The sequence below is a fragment of the Mustela nivalis genome, assembly GCF_964662115.1.
Source record: "Mustela nivalis genome assembly, chromosome: 18".
In the NCBI taxonomy this organism is placed as follows: Eukaryota; Metazoa; Chordata; class Mammalia; order Carnivora; family Mustelidae; genus Mustela; species Mustela nivalis.
The window spans coordinates 11621464-11640853 of NC_139037.1; the positions used below are offsets into that span (position 1 = coordinate 11621464).

At 39.9% G+C, this 19390-nt stretch overlaps 1 protein-coding gene and 1 long non-coding RNA gene across 7 annotated transcripts in view; one reads left to right on the top strand and one right to left on the bottom strand.

The window, feature by feature from the left end:
- The window catches only part of LOC309853806, a 56416-nt gene extending 49445 nt beyond the window's left edge, over positions 1-6971 (top strand). Inside the window, exons 6-7 of one of the 2 annotated variants that reach the window (XR_014305955.1) lie at positions 682-899; positions 3154-6971. This is a non-coding gene — a long non-coding RNA (uncharacterized lncRNA). The remainder of the gene's footprint in view (positions 1-681; positions 900-3153) is intronic. The other variant, XR_014305956.1, reaches the window with a different exon arrangement.
- ZFP1 (ZFP1 zinc finger protein) overlaps positions 1-19390 on the bottom strand; it is a 40685-nt gene that overhangs the window by 3433 nt on the left and 17862 nt on the right. For 2 of the 5 annotated variants that reach the window (XM_082712283.1, XM_082712282.1), the window contains 2 exons: positions 17258-17316; positions 891-1017 (listed from right to left, as the gene is read on the bottom strand). In XM_082712283.1, coding sequence (XP_082568409.1) covers positions 891-1017; positions 17258-17272 — 142 coding nt within the window. In that variant the 5' untranslated portion in view covers positions 17273-17316. Of the gene's footprint in view, positions 1-890; positions 1516-1673; positions 3141-17257; positions 17317-19390 lie in introns of those variants that run through there. The other 3 variants (XM_082712280.1, XM_082712281.1, XM_082712279.1) reach the window with 2 other exon arrangements.

Genomic DNA, 19390 nt, shown 5'->3' on the forward strand with positions numbered 1-19390 from the left:
TTTGTAGGAAATAAAATTATCCAAGAGTCCCATATCCTTGAGACAATCATTTTTATCCTACTATGTTTAATTTCTTCTCTAAACCCATCTTGTCTCTGCTTTAATTTGAAAGAAATCTTAAGGATCAGATTTATTCCCTTGACCTACACCTGAAATAACCTTTATTTTCATCTGTGTGTTCCTGATTATTCCTGACTCTTGTGATCATTCCTGACTCTTGTGATCCTGCTGCCATTTGTGTCTAGGACAAAGATATCACCCTTATGCTAAAAAAAATTTTTTTTTTTAAATTCCTTACGTTTATTATACCAATTCCAAGACCTAAAATATCAAAGTCACCATTCTGGCAAACTGAGAATACTAATCACAAAGGTTTAGGACAGGTTAGGCCAATGCCAAGAGTGAGGGAAAAATGCAAAAGTTTTGCAGGGACAGACTGGTAGTTGGAGGTATGATTCTGAGATCTGAAAAATATAGGTCATCTGGTCTTGGCCATCTCTAAAGGTTTGGGAACCTGAAAAACTGATTCTTAAAAAATGTTTTAAAGTATTTCAACCCATTCATAATTCCTAGGATATTGCTTCCACTGGCTTCTGATTCTCCTTCCCTCTTTTGCCATCTTCCTTAGAAATTTGTGAACTGGCAATTGTTCATATGCTATCTATTCTTCTCTTCCTGTAGCCTGAAAATCACATCTGATTTGATATCAGATAACTGCTAATGGAACATAGCCCGGACTTCAGAAATCTCCAAAATAAAGAAGGCACAGCTTAAGAGTCTGCTCTCTCATGGCTAAACAACTGGAGCCCAAGGCCAAAACCACTCAGAAATTCAGATACTCAAGAGTTTTTGGTAATGGACACTGAACTGCACCAGAAAGAGGCCCTTACCCACTGACAGTAAGTTGCTGTAATTCTCCAGCATCACATCCATGTACAGGATCCTCTGGGAGGGGTCCAGCTGCTCCCATTCCTCCTGAGTGAAGTCCACAGTCACATCCGTGAATGAAACAGATTCCTGAAATGGCATATTGCTATTCATTCTGAAATGACCAACATTTGGTAATGTAGAAAGGATATGTGAAAACTTACTCTCACCTTGTTATAAAACAGTCATTCACCATGAAAATGTATGTAGAACACCAACTATAGATCTTCACGGTTTTGTCATATTTCCAAAAAAAAATTTTATAATAGAGCATTTATTTAGATTCCCTTATACCTCCAGCACTATCACATCTGACAGGCATCTAAGATTAATAAAACACTGTTCTCTGAAAATGTGTATACGGAGATAAATGCGTAAATATGCAGTATTTAGTGTTACTAGAGCAGAGCAGAGTTGATGCTCATATAGGTACTTCTGTGGTATCAAACCAGACAGTATTAAAGAATTAATTAGGGCGCCTGGGTGGCTCAGTGGGTTAAAGCCTCTGTCTTCGGCTCAGGTCATGATCCCAGGGTCCTGGGATCGAGCCCCGCATCGGGCTCTCTGCTTGGCAGGGAGCCTGCCTCTCTGCCTCCTTGTGATCTCTGTCTGTGATCACTCAGGGGCGCCTGGGTGGCTCAGTGGGTTAAAGCCTCTGCCTTCGGCTCAGGTCATGATCCCAGGGTCCTCCCGCATCAGGCTGTCCGCTCCGCGGAGAGCCTGCTTCCTCCTCTCTCCCTTTCTACCTGCCTTTCTGCCTACTTGTGATCTCTGTCTGTCAAATAAATAAATAAAATTTTAAAAAATAAAATAAAATAAAATCTTAAAAAAAAAGAAAGTAAAATGTTAGGCATAACCTACAAATGGGATCAAATACTTGCAAATCATCTGATAAGGGGTTAATATCCCAATATACAAAGAACTCCTTGAGGATGTGGAGAAAAGGGAATCCCAGTGCACTGTTTGTGGTAATGCAAACTGGTGCGGCCACTAAGAAAGCCAGTGGGAAGCTGCCTCCAGAAGCAGAACCACCTCCTGATCCAGCACTTCCACCTGTGAGTGTTTATCCAGAGAAAACAAAAACACTCGCTTGAAAAGCTACGTGCAGGGCGCCTGGGTGTCTGCCTCTGGCTCATGCCATGATCTCAGGAGACTAGGACAGAGCCCAGCACTGGGCCCCCTGCTCAGCAGGAAGTCTGCGTCTCCCTCTGCCCAGCCCCCCACCACTCGTGCATGTACTCTCTCCCCCAAAAATAAATCTTAAGAGAAAAGGAAAAAAAAAGATACATGCACTCCCACGTTCACTGCCACCTTATTTACAACAGCCAAGATATAAAAACAACCTCCATGTCCAAGGCTTGACGAATGGAAAAGAAAATGTGGCACATACATACAATGAACTATTATTACTCAGACATAAGAGAAAATCTGGTCCCTTGTGACAACATGGATGGATTCTGAGAATATCATGTGAAGCAAAATAAGTCACAAAAAGACAAATACTGTATCACCTCACCTGTATGTAGAATCTAAAACCTCCCGAAACAACCAAGCTCACTGATACAGAGAACAGACTGGCTGCCAGAGTGGAGGGTGGGAACTGGGCAAAGTGAGGGGTCAAAAGGTACAAACTTCCAATTATTAGACAAGACGTGTGGATGGCATGTGCAGCACAGTGACTTGAGTTAGCAATACTATACTGCGTATTTGAAAACTGTTGAGTTCTCGTCACAAGAAAGTAATTACAACATGTATTGGTGATGGATGTTTACCAGACTCACTGAGGTGATCATTTAGCAATATATGCCAGTATCAAATCATTACACTGTACCCATGCAACAGTCCTATGTCATTATACCTCAAATACAAATTTTTTAAAAAATGTTCACAGTCCCATTTTACATTAAGAGCCCAAAGACAAACGTTCATCAACAGTAGACTGATTTTCTGTGTCTATTAGAACTGAGTCCTATAAAGCAGCGAAAATGAACTAATTCCAGCTACACAGGGAAGATTCCATAAGAGCTTCAAGAATCTGGGTAACTTCTATTTCTTGGCCTGAATGGTGGCTATAGAGATTTTATTAACCTACATCCACGTGGCCAGGTGACCGGTACAATAACTTTCGGATGGCCGCCAGACCAGCAAGGGGGATAAGCCTCTGGCACATTACATTGACTCAAGTTACAGGAATTTATTTTGTAAACAAGGTTTTTTCTTTTCAAGATTTTATTTCAGAGCGCGAGAGAGTGCATACATGGCACGAGATGAAAAGAGCACAAGCAGGCAGAGAGGCAGAGGCAGAGGAAGCAGCAGCCCCCACGGAGCAAGGAACCTGATACAGAACTCAATCCCAGGACCCGGGCATCATGACCCAAGGGCAGATGCCTAACCATCTGAGCCACTCAGGTGCCCCGAAGGAACTATGACTTAGAAATGACTCCAACATCCAATGTGAAAATACTTTTTTCTCTCAGTGCCATTTTCCATACGTATATAAACAACTCAAAAAACTGTTGATAAAACACAATTCTGATACCACAGCATTAAAAGGTACATCAAACATGACTGACTTCAAAGACTTGCCAAGACAGTATAGTTTCCATCTGGAATGAATCTGGTGTTCTGGGGAGAAAGCCGATGGCCATGAGTAGAGGTGCGCCGAGCATACTTGACATCCAGAGCCGACCATTTTTTCCTACCCCTTCTTCAACTCTTCAAACTGTTAGATCTTCCTGGACTTACAATGTGGGGTTACATCCTGATAAACCCACCACAATGTGAAAACACTGTAACCTGAAAATGCATCTAGTCCACCTAACCCACTGAACAGTGGAGCTTAGCCTACTGTAAACATCAGAACACTGATGTTAGCAGACATGTACACAAAATCATCTAATTCAAAGCCTATTTTATAATAAAGCATTGAATATTTCATGTAATTTACTGAATTCTGTACTGAAAATGATAAAACAGAATGATTGTTTGGGGTGCAGAATGGTTTTAAGTATATTGGTTGTTTACCTTCTTGACTGTGTAGCTGACAGGGAGCTGTGGTCTGCGGCCGCTGCCCAGCATCACAAGTATATGCTACCATGTACCCTTAAGCCAAGAAAAGTTCAAAATTCCAAGTACAGTTTCTACCGAATGCATACTGCTTTCACAACATTGTAAGGTAAAAGAAATCATGAACAATCTCATGCTGGGGACTGTCTGTACATCTAAACTGTCACCTCCCAATTTACTTTTGAGTACAAGAATCTTCTTTAACCTATGCACATTCTATTCTGAATCTTTCATCTTCAGTTATGACCTTTGATTCCTTCGGCCTCTGTGATTCTTCCTGTCAGTGCCCCTCTTAGATCATACCTCCAAAATCTAGATTACACTTGTCCCCATCTTTAAAAGCCTTGCCCTACTGACTTCTCACCGTCTCTCATTGATAATTCCTAGCCTTGGGAAAAGTTGTAAGAAAAAAACGACATGAAGGTCTGAGTACTACAAATGACTTAGTTATGCTGCATACCTTTGCAGGTAGCCTCATCAGCATTATTTCATGACACCGTCTATGATTCTTTAGCCACTTGGCAGGAGCAGAGAATGCAGGCGGTGGGTCAGTGCCTGAGATCAAGGCCGTGGAGGGTCAACAATCATAGTGCCAACATTTTCTCAGTAGTAAAAACTTATTCCTTTATCATATCACTTCTGAAATTACAGTTCACATAACAGAATCACTAGGAAATTTCCAAGGGACTAAATTAAGTACTAGGGACACAAAACACAAGATCAGTCTTCATCCGGATAGGCAAGCTAGAGAACCCGTCAAGTTCTTTCTTTGCCTACTGTTTCCACTGCCACCCCAATTATTACAAAAGCCTCTTATTTTCTGCCTCCCCTTATTCTCATCTACCCCACATTCTACAGCTAACATCATTTTCCTAAAGAATAGTTCTAGTACACGATTACCTTGGGTAGACACAATCATTCCTTACCCACTGAAAACTAATAAACAATGACTAGTTCAGTATTCAACATCATTCAAATTTTTGTTCCATCCCTCTTTCCCATGGCTCTCCTCTCTATGCAAAGATCCTTCCGGTAGGATCACATCCTACATCACTTCGATGTGATCCTTCCATACTATGAGTCCCTGATTGGTTTTAAATCCTGGGTATTTTGTTTCTATCTCTTGTGGCAATTTTACCTTGCTTTCTTTTTGTTAAATGTGTTTTATTCCTTCCATTATCCCTCCTAGATGCTAAAATTTTTTAGACCAGAAATTGTACCTTGCTCATCTTTATATTCCTGTTAGCACAAAGTACATAAGTATATGTCAGGCACAAACAAACAAAATAATGCTGAGTTGAATAGAGTATTCAACTTTGGTTTTCATTATCTTCTTCTTCCTAAGGAGACATGCCACATAATTCCTACAGCAACATCCTAAGTAGCAAGCCAAAATAACAGAGCATCTCAGTTGTTCATACTCAGATTATGTAAAGATTTTGGTACTACACGGGGAACCCTAATATCTGGCTCATTTTCCTGAGATGTCATGCTCCAGTATGCTTGTCTCTTCATTAAAAGTGTTTTATTCAGTTTGTAATCTACATGATTCCTAGATCAATTCTGGCTTTATTTGTACTTGGCCGTATATTTGATCTAGGTATCAGTTTTACTAGTGGTTAGTCAGCTTTTCGGCATCCAGGATATGATCACTACATTCATGGAGTAAGTGTCAGTGAAATCATCACATTTTCAGCATAATGTAAGTAGAGACATACAATATGACTTATCACCCAGGCATAAGTCATGGGCTACGTAACCTCTCACAAAAGAAAGGAACAGCACAGAGTAAAATTGCACAAGAAAAAAAAAGAGTGTTAGAAAAGATGCTTTAAAAGTATGTAACTGGATTTAACAGCAGGTTAGACACTTCTAGAAAATGATGAGAAAATTGGATGGGTCAGTAAGGAATCTAGACCAAAATGGAGGAAGAATAAAGGATGGGCAACCTATCGAAAAGACTAAAAGATCCATGGGACAAACTAAAAAGGCCTAATATACTTGCAGTTGGGAGTCCCATATAAGAGGCAAAACGCAACAGAAACAATACTTGAAGACACAGTGGCTTACTTGGATTTTTCCAAAACAGCTCACACATCAGAACACTGAACACCATTAACCCCAAGAAGAACAAATAAAAAGAAAATCACATTTATTCACATCATAAAACTGCTAACAATCCCAGAGAAAAAAGATGTACTGTCTACAAAGGCACAATAAAACCAAGAGCTGACTTTTCAACAGAAACAATGTAAGCCAGAAAACAGAATATCACCAAGGTACTGGAGATACTAGACATTGAGTTGGCAAATTTTCTATAAAGGAAAATAGTAAATGTTTTCAATTTTGCAGGCCACATGTAGTCTTAACTATAACCAATCAAGTCTGCCACTGTACCACGACAACAGGCACAGGAAGTATGTAAACAAATGGGCATGGCTGTGTTCCAATAAAACTTGATTTATGGACACGGAAATGGGAATTTCATACAATTTTCATACCATAAGATACTATTCTTTTGGTTTTTTTCCCTAGCCATTAAAGGAATGTAAAACCACTTTTACTTGTGGGTCATACAAAAAGAAGGCTGAAGGGCATTTGGCTCATGGCATTAGTTTTAACAACCTGATCTAAAATGATGGTTACTGGGCGCCTGGGTGGCTTAGTCATCAAGCCTCTGCCTTCGGCTCGGGTCATGATCCCAGGGTCCTGGGATCGAGCCCCGCATCGGGCTCCCTGCTTGGTGGGAGGCCTACTCCCACTCCCTCTCTCACTCCCTCTGCTTGTGTTCTCTCTCTCACTATGTCTCTGTCAAATAAATAAATAAAATCTTAAAAAAAAAATGATGGTTATTGGGGGCACCTGGGTGGCTCAGCCATTAAACGTCTGCCTTCAGCTCAGGTCATGATCCCAGGGTCTTGGGATTGAGCCCCACGTCAGGCTCCCTGCTTAGTGGGGAGACCACTCCCCCTGCTTGTGTTCCCTCTCTCTGTCAAATATATAAATTTAAAAATATCTAAAAAAAAAATGATGGCTCCTAAATAATAAATGTCAGGTAAATGTTCGGTATTTTTACTACTATAAAATGATATGAACCATAAAGAGGACAGTGAAAACTATTAAGAGTCAGTTGAATGCAAAAAGCATCAAGAAGCAAATAAGAGAGCAAAATATGTTGTTAAAATAAGTGTATAAAGGATGTGGGAAGGAGGTTTTAAGTAATTAGCTGAAACTAATTTTTGGATTCCAGCAATCTGGGAGTTGTAGCAGAAAGTATTGTGTGTGGGGAGAAAATATAAATTGTAACTAACTTCTTAAACTTTGTTAAATATAAGCATCAAGGGGCACCTGAGCGGCTCAGTGGGTTAAAGCCTCTGCCTTCGGCTCAGGTCATGATCCCAGGGTCCTGGGATAGAGCCCCGCATCAGGCTCTCTGCTCAGCAGGGAGCCTGCTTCCCTTCCTCTCTCTCTGCCTGCCTCTTTGCCTACTTGTGATCTCTGTCCAAAAAAAAAAGTACTCAAAGAATGTTCCAGGGAATCCATCAGGTCCTGGGCTCTTGTTTTTAGGGAGGCTTTTGATCACTGCTTCAATCTCGTTACTAGATAATAGTCTATTCAAGTTGTCAATTTCCCCCTGATTCAGTTTTGGAAGTTTATAGGTTTCTAGGAATGCATCCATTTCATCTAGGTTGCTTAACTTATTGGCATATAATTGTTGATGATAATTTCTAATGATTGTTTCTATTTCCTTGGTGTTAGTCATGATCTCTCCCTAAACATTCAAAGAAGAAATAATACCTATTTTCCTGAAGCTGTTTCAAAAAATAGAAATGGAAGGAAAACTTCCAGACTTTTTCTATGAAGCCAGCATTACCCTGATCCCTAAACCAGGCAAAGACCCCACCAAAAGAGAGAATTTCAGACCAATATTCCTGATGAATATGGATGCCAAGACTCTCAACAAGATCCTAGCTAATAGGATCCAACAGTGCATTAAAAAGATTATCCACCATGGCCAGGTGGGATTTATCCATGGGATGCAAGGGTGGTTCAACATTCACAAATCAATCAATGTGACGGAACAAATCAGTAAGAGAGAAGAACCACATGATACTTTCAGTTGATACAGAAAAAGCATTTGACAAGACACAGCATCCGTTCCTGATTAAAATGATTCAAAGTATAGGGACAGAGGGAACATTCCTCAACTTCATAAATTCTATCTATGAAAAACCCACAGCGAATATCATCCTCAATGGGGAAAAGCTGACAACCTTCCCTTTGAGATCAGGAACACAACAAGGATACCCACTCTCACCACCCTTGTTCAACATAGTACTAGAAGTCCCAGCAACAGCAATCAGACAACAAAGAGAAATAAAAGATATTCATATTGGCAATGAAGAAATCAGACTCTCTTCACAGATGACATGATACTTTATATCATGTTATAAATGTTATATATATAACATATATAAGTGTTATATATATCTTTTGGGAAAACCCAAAAGACTCTACCCCCAAACTACGAGAACTCATACAGCAATTCAGTAATGTGGCAGGATACAAAATCAGTGTACAGAAGTCAGTTACTTTCTTATTCACTAACAATGAAAATATAGAAAGGGAAATTAGAGAATCGATTCCATTTACTACAGCACTGAGAACCATAAGATACCTGGGAATAACCCAACCAAAGAGGTAAAGGATGTACTCAAGGAACTACAGAACACTCATGAAAGAAACTGAAGAAGATGGGGCGTCCCTGGGGGCTTAGTGAGTTGAGCCTCTGCCTTCAGGTCAGGTCATGATCTCAGGGTCCTGGGATTGAGCCCTGTGTCAGGCTCTCTGCTCAGCAGGAAGCCTGTTTCCCCCCTCTCTCTGCCTGCCTCTCTGCCTACTTGTGATCTCTCTCTGTCAAATAAATAAAATCTTAAAAACAAAAACAAAAACAGTAGTACTGATAAGTATATTGTGTTTATTAAAAAAAAAAAAGAAATTGAAGAAGACACAAAAAGATGGAAGACCATTCTACGCACATGGATCGGAAGAATAAACATTGTTAAAATGTCTGTACTGCCTAAAGCAATCTATACTTTCAGTGCCATCCTGATCCAAATTCCACCGGCATTTTTCAAAGAACTGGAACAATCCTAAATTTGTATGGAACCAGAAGAGACACCAAATTGCTAAGGAAATGTTGAAAAAGAAAAACAAAACTGAGGCATCACGTTGCCTGATTTCAAGCTTTACTACAAAGCTGTGATCACCAAGACAGCATGGCACTGGCACAAAAACAGACACATAGACCAGGGGAACAGAGTAGAGCCCAGATATGGACCTGCAACTCTATGATCAAATAATCTTCGACAAAGCAGGAAAAATTATACAGTGGAAAAAAGACAGCCTCTTCAATAAATGGTACTGGAAAAACTAGACAGCAATGTGTAGAAGAATGAAACTCGACCATTATCTTACACCACACACAAAGATAAACTCAAAATGGATAAAAGACCTAAATGTGAGGCAGGAATCTATCAAAATCCTAGAGAAGAACATAGGCAGTAACCTCTTCGACACTGGCCACAACAACTTCTTTCAAGATAGGTCTCCAAAGGCAAAGGAAACAAAAACGAAAATGGAACTTTTGGGACCTCATCAAGATCAAAAACTTCTGCACAGCAAAGGAAACAGTCAACAAAACAAAGAGGCAACCCGTGGAATGGGAGAAGAGATTTGTAAATGACACTACAAAGAGCTGATATCCAAGATGTATAAAGAACTCTTCAAACTCAACACACACAAAACAGATAATCAAGTCAAAAAATGGGCAGAAGAGGTGCACCTGGGTGGCTCAGTGGGTTAAAGCCTCTGCCTTCGGCTCAGGTCATGATCCCAAGGTCCTGGGATCAAGCCCCACATCGGGCTCTCTGCTTAGCAGGGAGACTGACTGCTTCGTCCTCTCTCTCTGCCTGCCTCTTTACCTACTTGTGATCTCTGTCAAATAAATAAATAAAATCCTAAAAAAAAAAAAAAAAGGCAGAAGACATGAACAGACACTTCTCCAAAGAAGACATACAAATGGCTAACAGACACATGAAAAAATGTTCATCATTATTAGCCATCAGGAAGTTTCAAATCAAAACCACATTGAGATACCATCTTACACCAGTTAGAATGGCCAAAATTAACAAGACAGTAAACAACAAGTGTTGGAAAGGATGTGGAGAAAGGGGAACCCTCTTATACTGTTCAAAGGAATGCAAGCTGGTGCAGCCACTTTGGAAAACAGTGTAGAAATTCCTTAAGAAATTAAAAATAGGGGCGCCTGGGTGGCTCAGTGGGTTAAAGCCTCTGCCTTCGGCTCAGGTCATGATCCCAGGGTCCTGGGATCGAGCCCCACATCGGGTTCTCTGCTCATCGGAGAGCCTGCTTCCTCCTCTCTCTCTGCCTGCCTCTCTGCCTACTTGTGATCTCTGTCTGTCAAATAAATAAATTAAAAAAAAAAAAGAAATTAAAAATAGAGCTTCCCTATGACCCTGCAATTGCACTATTGGGTATCTACCCCAAAGATACTGATTCAGGGAAAGGAAGGGCCACCTGTACCCCAGTGTTCATAGTAGCAATGGCCAACTGTCACCAAACTGTGGAAAGAACCAAGATGCCCTTCAATGGACAAATGGAAAAGAAGATGTGGTCCATACATACAATGGAGTATTATGCTTCCATCAGAAAGGATGAATACCCAAGTTTTGTATCAAAATGAATGGGACTGGAGGAGATTATGCTGAGTGAAATTAAGTCAAGCAGAAAGAGTCAATTATATGGTTTCACTTACTTGTGGAGCATAAGGAATAACATGGAGGACATTGGGAGATGGAGAGAAGTGAGCTGAGGGAAATTGGAGGGGGGGACAAACCATGAAATACTGTGGACTCTGAGAAACAAACTGCGGGTTTTGGAGGGAAGGGGGTAGGGGGTTGAGTGAACCGGGTGGTGGGTATTATGGAGGCATGTATTGCATGGAGCACTGGTGTGGTGCATAAAGAATGAATTCTAGAACACTGAAAAAAATAAAATTTTAGAAAATCAAAAAAATAAAGTACTGAAAGAGGGGCTTGGGTGGCTCAGCAGGTTAAGCCTCTGCCTTAGGCTCAGGTCATGATCTCAGGGTCCCACATCAGGCTCTCTGCTCAGCTGGGACCCTGATTTTCCTCTCTCTCTCTGCCTGCCTCTCTGCCTACTTGTGATCTTTGTCTATCAAATAAATAAATAAATAATCTTAAAAAAAAAAAAGTACTGAGAGAAAAAACAAACCCTAGAATTCTTTTCCCAGGGAAAATATTTTTCAAAATAAAGGTAAAATAGGGGCACTGCCTGGGTGGCTCAGATGGTTGGATATCTGCCTTCAACTCAGGTCATGATCTCCAGGTCCTGGGATCAAATCCCATGTCAGGCTCCCTGCTCAGTGGGGAGTCTACTTCTCCCTCTACCTCTGAACCATACTGAACCTCCTCTCTGCTTGTGTGGCGTGCACTCTCTCTCTCAAATGAATAAATAAAATCTTAAAAAAAAAGGTAGGGGCACATGGGTGGCTCAGTCGGTTAAGCCTCTGCCTTTGGCTCAGGTCATGATCTCAGGGTCCTGAGATCAAGTCCCGCATCGTGCTCTCTGCTCATCAGGAAGACTGCTTCCTCCTCTCTCTCTGCTTACCTCTCTGCCTACTTGTGATATCTGTCTGTCAAATAAATAAATAAAATCTTAAAAAAAAAAGGGTAAAATAAAAGGCATACATAGAGATAAACAAAAGCTACAATTCATTGCAATATAATATATACTGTTCTTGGATCATATTGAGGTGGTATAGTATATATATTTTTTTAAGATTTAATTTATTTGTCAGAGAGAGAGAAAGCACAAGCAGGGGAAGCAAAAGAGGCAGAGGGAGAAGCAATGTGGGACTTCATCCCAGGACTCCAGGATCCCAATGTGGGACTCGATCCCAGGATCCCAGGATCATGACCTGAGCCAAAGGCAGACGCTCAACCAATGGAGCCACCCAGGTGTCCCCAGGTTGTAAAATATTAATTCAAGATGATTAGTAAAGTATATAAGCCGTAATCCCTACAGAAACCACTTAAAAAATACAACACAAAAGCACTAATCATAAAAAGGCAGGTATGGCTGTATTTCTATAACCACAGAAGGGCATTCCAAAATGACAGAAGGGTAAAACCACCAGGAAGAGAGAGCAATTATAAATGCACACACACTCAATAACACAGCTTCAAATTACATGAAGCAACACCAAAGAGAACTAAAGCAACAAATGGACAAATACACATTCATACTATCTTATCAAGCAAGTATCACAACAGAAGGAAGACATTTTCACAAATGCAAAGTCTACAAAACATATCTCTCACATACCCTTTCTTAAGAAGATACTGGAGAATGAATGTATTCCAGTAAAACAACAGTAACCCAAATAAGACAAAAGACATGGGAAGGGGCAAAAAAAACGATCAATATCAGAGCCAAAGGAAATCCCTAGGCAAAGTTTCAAGGAGACTGCAGGATGGCATTGATTCTCTACTGATACCAAACTGCTTGTCATAGAGAATGTAATTGTTTGATTCAAAAGCAAGCATTTTGAGGGCTGTCATAAACAAGATGCTGACCGCACTGTACCACCTTTTCAACCTGAGGGCAGAATGCCTGGGTGAGCCTGGCCCAGATTCTTAGCCATATGGGGTCTGACTTGGTTTGAACATGTAGTGATGGCATCTATTTTTCCCCTCCACACCAAGCTGCCCTAGATCAGATGAAGACACTCACTTCTTGTGTTCTGCTATAATCTACTCCTGAGAGGTGGCTGTTGCCCAGTGAGCTAAGAAATAAAGAATATAGAGCAACCCACCTGCTCTAATTATATTCTACCAGACATTCTATACCTGATCCACACTTTGACCCTGCCAGATGGCCCAACTATGTGAGCCTATGTTTTCCTATCTTCCTCATGACCTTGCCAATGACATTTCCAAATGGGATTTTTGGAAACTCAGAAAAGCTGAAGCCAGACTATGACCCAGAGACTCTATTCAGCTCATTTTCTCCTAGAAATCTTTACCCAATACAGCAAAATTTCTAGATACAATTAGACTTATGCTTACTTGATCATTTGTGCCATATTACTTCCCAGTAAGGTTGTATCATTTTAGACTACCACTAATAACACATGAATGGTTACATCTCTTTAGTGAACACTGGCTAATGTAACTTGAAAAAACAATGATTACCAAAAAACACATTTACCCAAAAGAGACAAAGGTAGTGATCTGAAGGGGCACCTGCACTCCAATGTTTACAGGAGCAAAGTCCACAATAGTCAAACTATGGAAAGAGCCTAGATGTCCATCAACAGATGAAGATGTGGTGTATGTATACAACGGAATATTACTCAGCCATAAAAAAAAAAACACCATAAAATCTTAACATTTGTATGTGGATGGAACTAGAGGATATTATGCTAAGCAAAATAAGTCAATCAGAGAAAGACAGGTATCATATGATTTCACTCATATGCGGAATTTAAGAAACAAAGCAGAATCATAGGAGAAGGGGAAGAGAGGGGAAAATTATATAAGATGAAATCAGAGAGACAGACAACCATAAGAGACTCTTAACTATGGGAAACAACCTGAGGGTTGCTAAAGGGAAGGTGGGTTGGGGGATGGGGTAACTGCATGATGGGCATTAAGGAGGGCACATGATGTCATAAGAACTGGGTATTATTCACAACTCATGAATTACTGAACTCTACCTCTGAAACTAATAATATACTATATAATAATTAATTGAATTTAAATAAATTTTTCTTAAACCGCTCCCCAAAAAACAAAAAACACCCAAGTCTTGACAAAGGGAACATGGGTGCATATAAGGACATTTTTAGATCTTATTGTCTGGAAGGAAAGGAAAAAACCCACCAACCAGAAAGAAAATTATGCAAAACAAAGTAATATAAATTCCAGTTATAGTTTCTCAAAACTGAATTTTATATTAATTAGGAATATATATAGATAAGCTACAAAATCTTTAAAGAAAGGAGGGGAATAATTCACAGAAATATCAAGATACTGGCTACCTACTAGGAGGACTGAATCAGAAAATGTATCATAAGGAACACAGAATGTTTTGCTTTTTTTAAAATTTTATTTGAGAGAGCGCCTATAGGTGCACCAGGGCGGAGGGGCAGAAAGAGAGAGAAAAGCAGGCTCCCTGCTGAGGAGGGAGCCCAATGTAGAGCTCGATTCCAGGACCTGCGATCAAGACCTGAGCAGAAGGCAGATGCTTAACTGAGTAAGTCAGTCAGGCACCCCAGAGAATGTTCTGTTTCTTAACTTGGGTATGGTACATGGATGCCCATTTTATTATTAAGGCATGCATATTTATTTATTTTTATTTTCTTAAAGTCATTTATTTGACAGAGAGAGTGAGAGAACAAAAGCACGGAGAGCAGCAGAGGGAGAGGGAGAAGCAGGCTCCTCACTGAGCAAGGAGCCAGATGAGGGACACGATCCCAGGACCCTGACACCATGACCTGAGCCGAAGGCAGACGCTTAGCCAACTAAGCCACCCAGGCACCCAAGGCATACATATTTATTATACACATTGTTGTAATGTATATAAAGAGTATCACAAAGCTTTAAACACTCCTCTGTATATATGTTACATTATACAATTAAAAAAAATGAGGAAACTTCTGATATGGAGACTTCAGACATTGAGTGATAAAAATACAAAATTGAGAGAATGAAAAGACAAGCCACAGATAGGGAGAAAATCTTTGCAAACACATACCTGAAAAAGGACTGGTATCCAAATTCTATAAAAGAACTCTTAAAAATCAACAATATGAAAGCAAACAGCCTGATTTAAAAATGGGCCAAAGACCTTCACAGACAATTCATCAAAGAAAATATAGAGATGGCAAATAAACATAGGAAAACATGCTCAACATCATGTCATACAGGAATTTCAAATTACAATGAAATATTGCTACAAACCTATCAGAATGGCCAAAATCCACAACACTGACAGCAACAAATGCTGGCAAGGTCTATGGAGCAACGGGAATTCTCATTCACTGCTCATAGGGATGCTAAATGGCACAGCCACTTTCAAAGACACTCTGGCAGTTTATTACAACACTAAACACACCCTTACCATATGGTCTAGCAATTACACTCCTCTGTAGTTACTCAAGTTATTTTATCTCCTGCAAATGAATGTTTGTAGCGCCTGTCATAACTATCAAAACTTGGAAGCAATCATTCAATAGGTGAATGGATAAATACATGTTGGTACAACCATATAACAGAATATTATTCAGTGGTAAAATGAAATGATCAAGCTATGAAAAGACATACAGGAAACTCAAATGCATATTTCTAAGTGAAAGAAACTAATGGTTACATACTGTATGATTCCAACTATATGACATTCTGGGAAAGGCAAAACTATGCACATAGTAAAAAGATCAGTGGTTTCCAGGGGCTCAGGGAGAGGGAGATAAGCATGAACAGATAGGCCAGGAAACTATTCTAGGAAACTACAGTGGGGAATACTTGTCATATAATGTCAAAATCTATAAAGCGTACAACACCAAGAATGAGCCCTAATGTAAACTACAGATTTTGAAGTGTCCATATTGACTCGTGAATTATAACAGGTATACCACATTAATGCAAGATGTTAATAAGGGTAAACTGTGTGGAAGGAGTGAAGGAGAATATGGGAACTCTACTTTTTGATCACATCTTCTGTAAATTCAAACTGCTCTGAAAAAATGAAGTCTAGAAGGGCCTCAGTCATTAAGCATTTGCCTTTGGCTCGGGTCATGATCCCAGGATCCTGGGATCAAGCCCTGCATTGGGCTCCCTGCTCAGTGGGAAGCCTGCTTCTTCCTCCCCACTCTACCTACTTGTGTCATCCCCCTCTCTCTGTCAAATGAATAAATAAAATCTTTTAAAAAAAAAGAAAAAAACCTTGAAGTGTATTAAATAAAAACAAAATAAAACTCATATAAGGCACCTGGGTGGCTCAGATAGTTAAGCATCTGCCTTCAGCTTGGATCATGATCCTGGGGTCCTGGGATTGAGCCCCACATTGGGCTCCCTGTGCAGTGTGGACCCTGCTTCTCCCTCTGCCACTCCCTCTCATAGTGTTCCCTCTCTCACTTACCCTCTCAAAAAAAAAAAAAAAAAAACACACAAAAAAAAAACCTTAAAAAAAAACACATATAAACAAACCAGCATGATTAATATGCTATCTTAAAATAACCTATACTTGTAGGGGTGCCTGGGTGGCTCAGTAGGTTAAGCCACTGCCTTCGGCTCAGGTCATGATCTCAGGGTCCTGGGATCGAGTTCCACATGGGGCTCTCTGCTCAGCAGGGGCCTGCTTCCCTTCCTCTCTCTCTGCCTGCTTCTCTGCCTACTTGTGATCTCTCTCTGTCAAATAAATAAATAAAATTCTTTTTTTTTTTTTTAAAGATTTATTTTTTTATCAGAGAGAGAGAGGGGAGAGAGCGAGCACAGGCAGACGGAGAGTCAGGCAGAGGCAGAGGGAGAAGCAGGCTCCCTGCTGAGCAAGGAGCCCAATGTGGGACTCGATCCCAGGACACTGGGATCATGACCTGAGCCGAAGGCAGCTGCTTAACCAACTGAGCCACCCAGGCGTCCCAGAAATAAATAAAATTCTTAAAAAAAAAAAATAACCTATACTTGTACTTGTATAAATATGTACATATACACTCTGGAAAGCTAGTCAAGAAAGTAATGACAGTGGCACTCGTGGAGGCTGTTGAATTTAAATACACACCCAGAGATTTACTGAATTCTTTGGCATCATACTAATTTGATTGAAAGAATAAAATACACACAAAACCCTGCATTTGCAGTGAAGAATGCGATATAAAATAACCGGAGACAAACTGATAAACCCACAGTATCTGGGGATGTTGTCCAAAACACCATTTATGTGAAGGTCCTTAAAATTTGTTCAGAACTAATACCAGAGAACCAAGGACATAACACTCACATAATCAATTCAAGACAACTCGTTTGCTGTTTGGCTGCTAGTATTGATCAACCATTCTTACTGTTTTCCTTTCTATTCTATTTCACCTTTCTCTGGGTCCTTCCTTATAAACTTCCTCAGATGCACTGAAAAATAAAGTTGGGAAAAACAATCAACTCACCTGGGATTTGTTCATTTTTTGCAGTATTTGGGTGAAGCCCAGGAACTATGAAGGTAGAACTGGAAGAGAGAAAAAGGAAGATATTGTTATTAGTGATGTGATCTGCCTTGGAACCCCTACAAACCCCTACAATCCCTACAAACAGTAACTTGTTTATAGAGCTTTACATATCACTGGGGGAAACACCACCTACTGGGATAGTCCCTTGCCTCTTCAGAATGGACAGAAAGGGGATACTTGGGTGGCTCAATCAGTTGAGCAGCTGACTCCTGATTATTGATAAAGCAGGGAGTCTGCTTTAGGATTCTCTCTCTCTCTCTCCCCCTCTGCTCTCCCCCTATTCACAGTCTCTCTCTCTCAAATAAATAAATCCTTTTTAAAAATAAATTACCCAAATGAAACACAAAGACAAAGCAGAATGAAAAATTAGAGAATCCAAAGGCTGTGGTACAGTATCAATCAGCCTAACAAACACATCACTGGAATCCCAAAAGGAAAAGAGAGATTGGGACAGAAGTTTTGAAGACATAATGACTGAGAATTCTCCAAAAAAAAAAGGAATGATACCAACGATAGATCCAAGAAGCTCAAATAATTTATCCAAATAGGATAAATAGCAAGCCAAACCATATGCAATACAACATATTCAAACCACTGACAACTGAGGTTAAAGAGAAAGTCTTGAAAGTAGCCAGAGGGAAAGCTGACACATTATATAGAGGACCAAGATAAAGAGTCACAGCCAATTTTTCCTTAGAAACTATACAAGCCAGAAGATAATGCAGTGACATCTGTAAAGTACTTTAAAAGGGGGGAGGAGGGCATCTATCAACCCAGTATTCTATACCCAGCAAATATATTCTTCAAAAAATGAAACTGATGGGACGCCTGGGTGGCTCAGTTGGTTAAGCAGCTGCCTTCGGCTCAGGTCATGATCCCAGTGTCCTGGGATCGAGTCCCACATTGGGCTCCTTGCTCAGCAGGGAGCCTGCTTCTCCCTCTGCCTCTGCCTGCCATTCTGTCTGCCTGTGCTCGCTCCCCCCCCACCTCTGATAAATAAATAAAATCTTAAAAAAAAAAAAAAACTGAAATCCAAACCTTTTTGAACAAACAAAAACATAGAGAACTCATTACCAGTAGACTTGTACTACACAAAATATTTAAAGCAGTTCTTTAGGTAGAAGGAATATGATAAAACCAGACAAAAACCTAGATCTACACAAAGAAATAAAGATCTCTGGGAGTAGTTAAAATAAAGATGACTCTAAAGGAAACTTTTTCTTAGTTTTAATCACTCTAAAGGATAATTGATTTGTCAAAAAGTAGTTTCGAGGGCTTATGGCATATGCAAAATACATGACAATAGCACAAAAGATGGGATGATGAATTGGGAGTATATATATACACATATATATGTGTGTATACACATATATATATGTGTATATATATACACATATATGTGTCGAGCTGAAGGCAGTTGCCCACACATATATGTGTGTGTATATATATATATATACATATATATACATATATATATGATCTTATACATAAAGCAGTACAATATTACTTAAAGGTCCACTGTGAATTAACTCCAGATTTACATTATAAACTCTAGAGCAACCACAAAAAAATTTTTTTAAGACATATAAATTATAAGCCAATAGTGGAGGGAAAAAATGAAATCATAAAAGTACCCATTAATCCAGAAGTAGAAAAGGAAGAAAATAGGAACAAAGACCAAATAGGACAAGTAGAAAAAACTAGCAAGACAGTAGGTTTTAATCAAACCACACTGATAATTGGTATAAATACACCAATGAAATGACAGAGGCTGTCTAACTGGAAAAAAAAAATCAAGGCCAAACTATGTGCTGTTGATACACAGTTTGAAACATAAAAACATAGCTAGATCAAAAGTAAAAGGATGGGGGTGCTTGACTGACACACTTTGTCTGACTCTTAGTTCAGGCTCAGGTCACAATCTCGGGGACCCAAGATGAAGCCCCACATGGGGCTCCATGCTGAGCAGAGTCTGCTTGTCCTTCTCCCTATGCTTCCCCTCCCCCTCCCCCCCACACGATTCTTCTCTGTCCCTCTCTAGAATGAATAAAAATCTTTAAAAAAAAGTAAAAG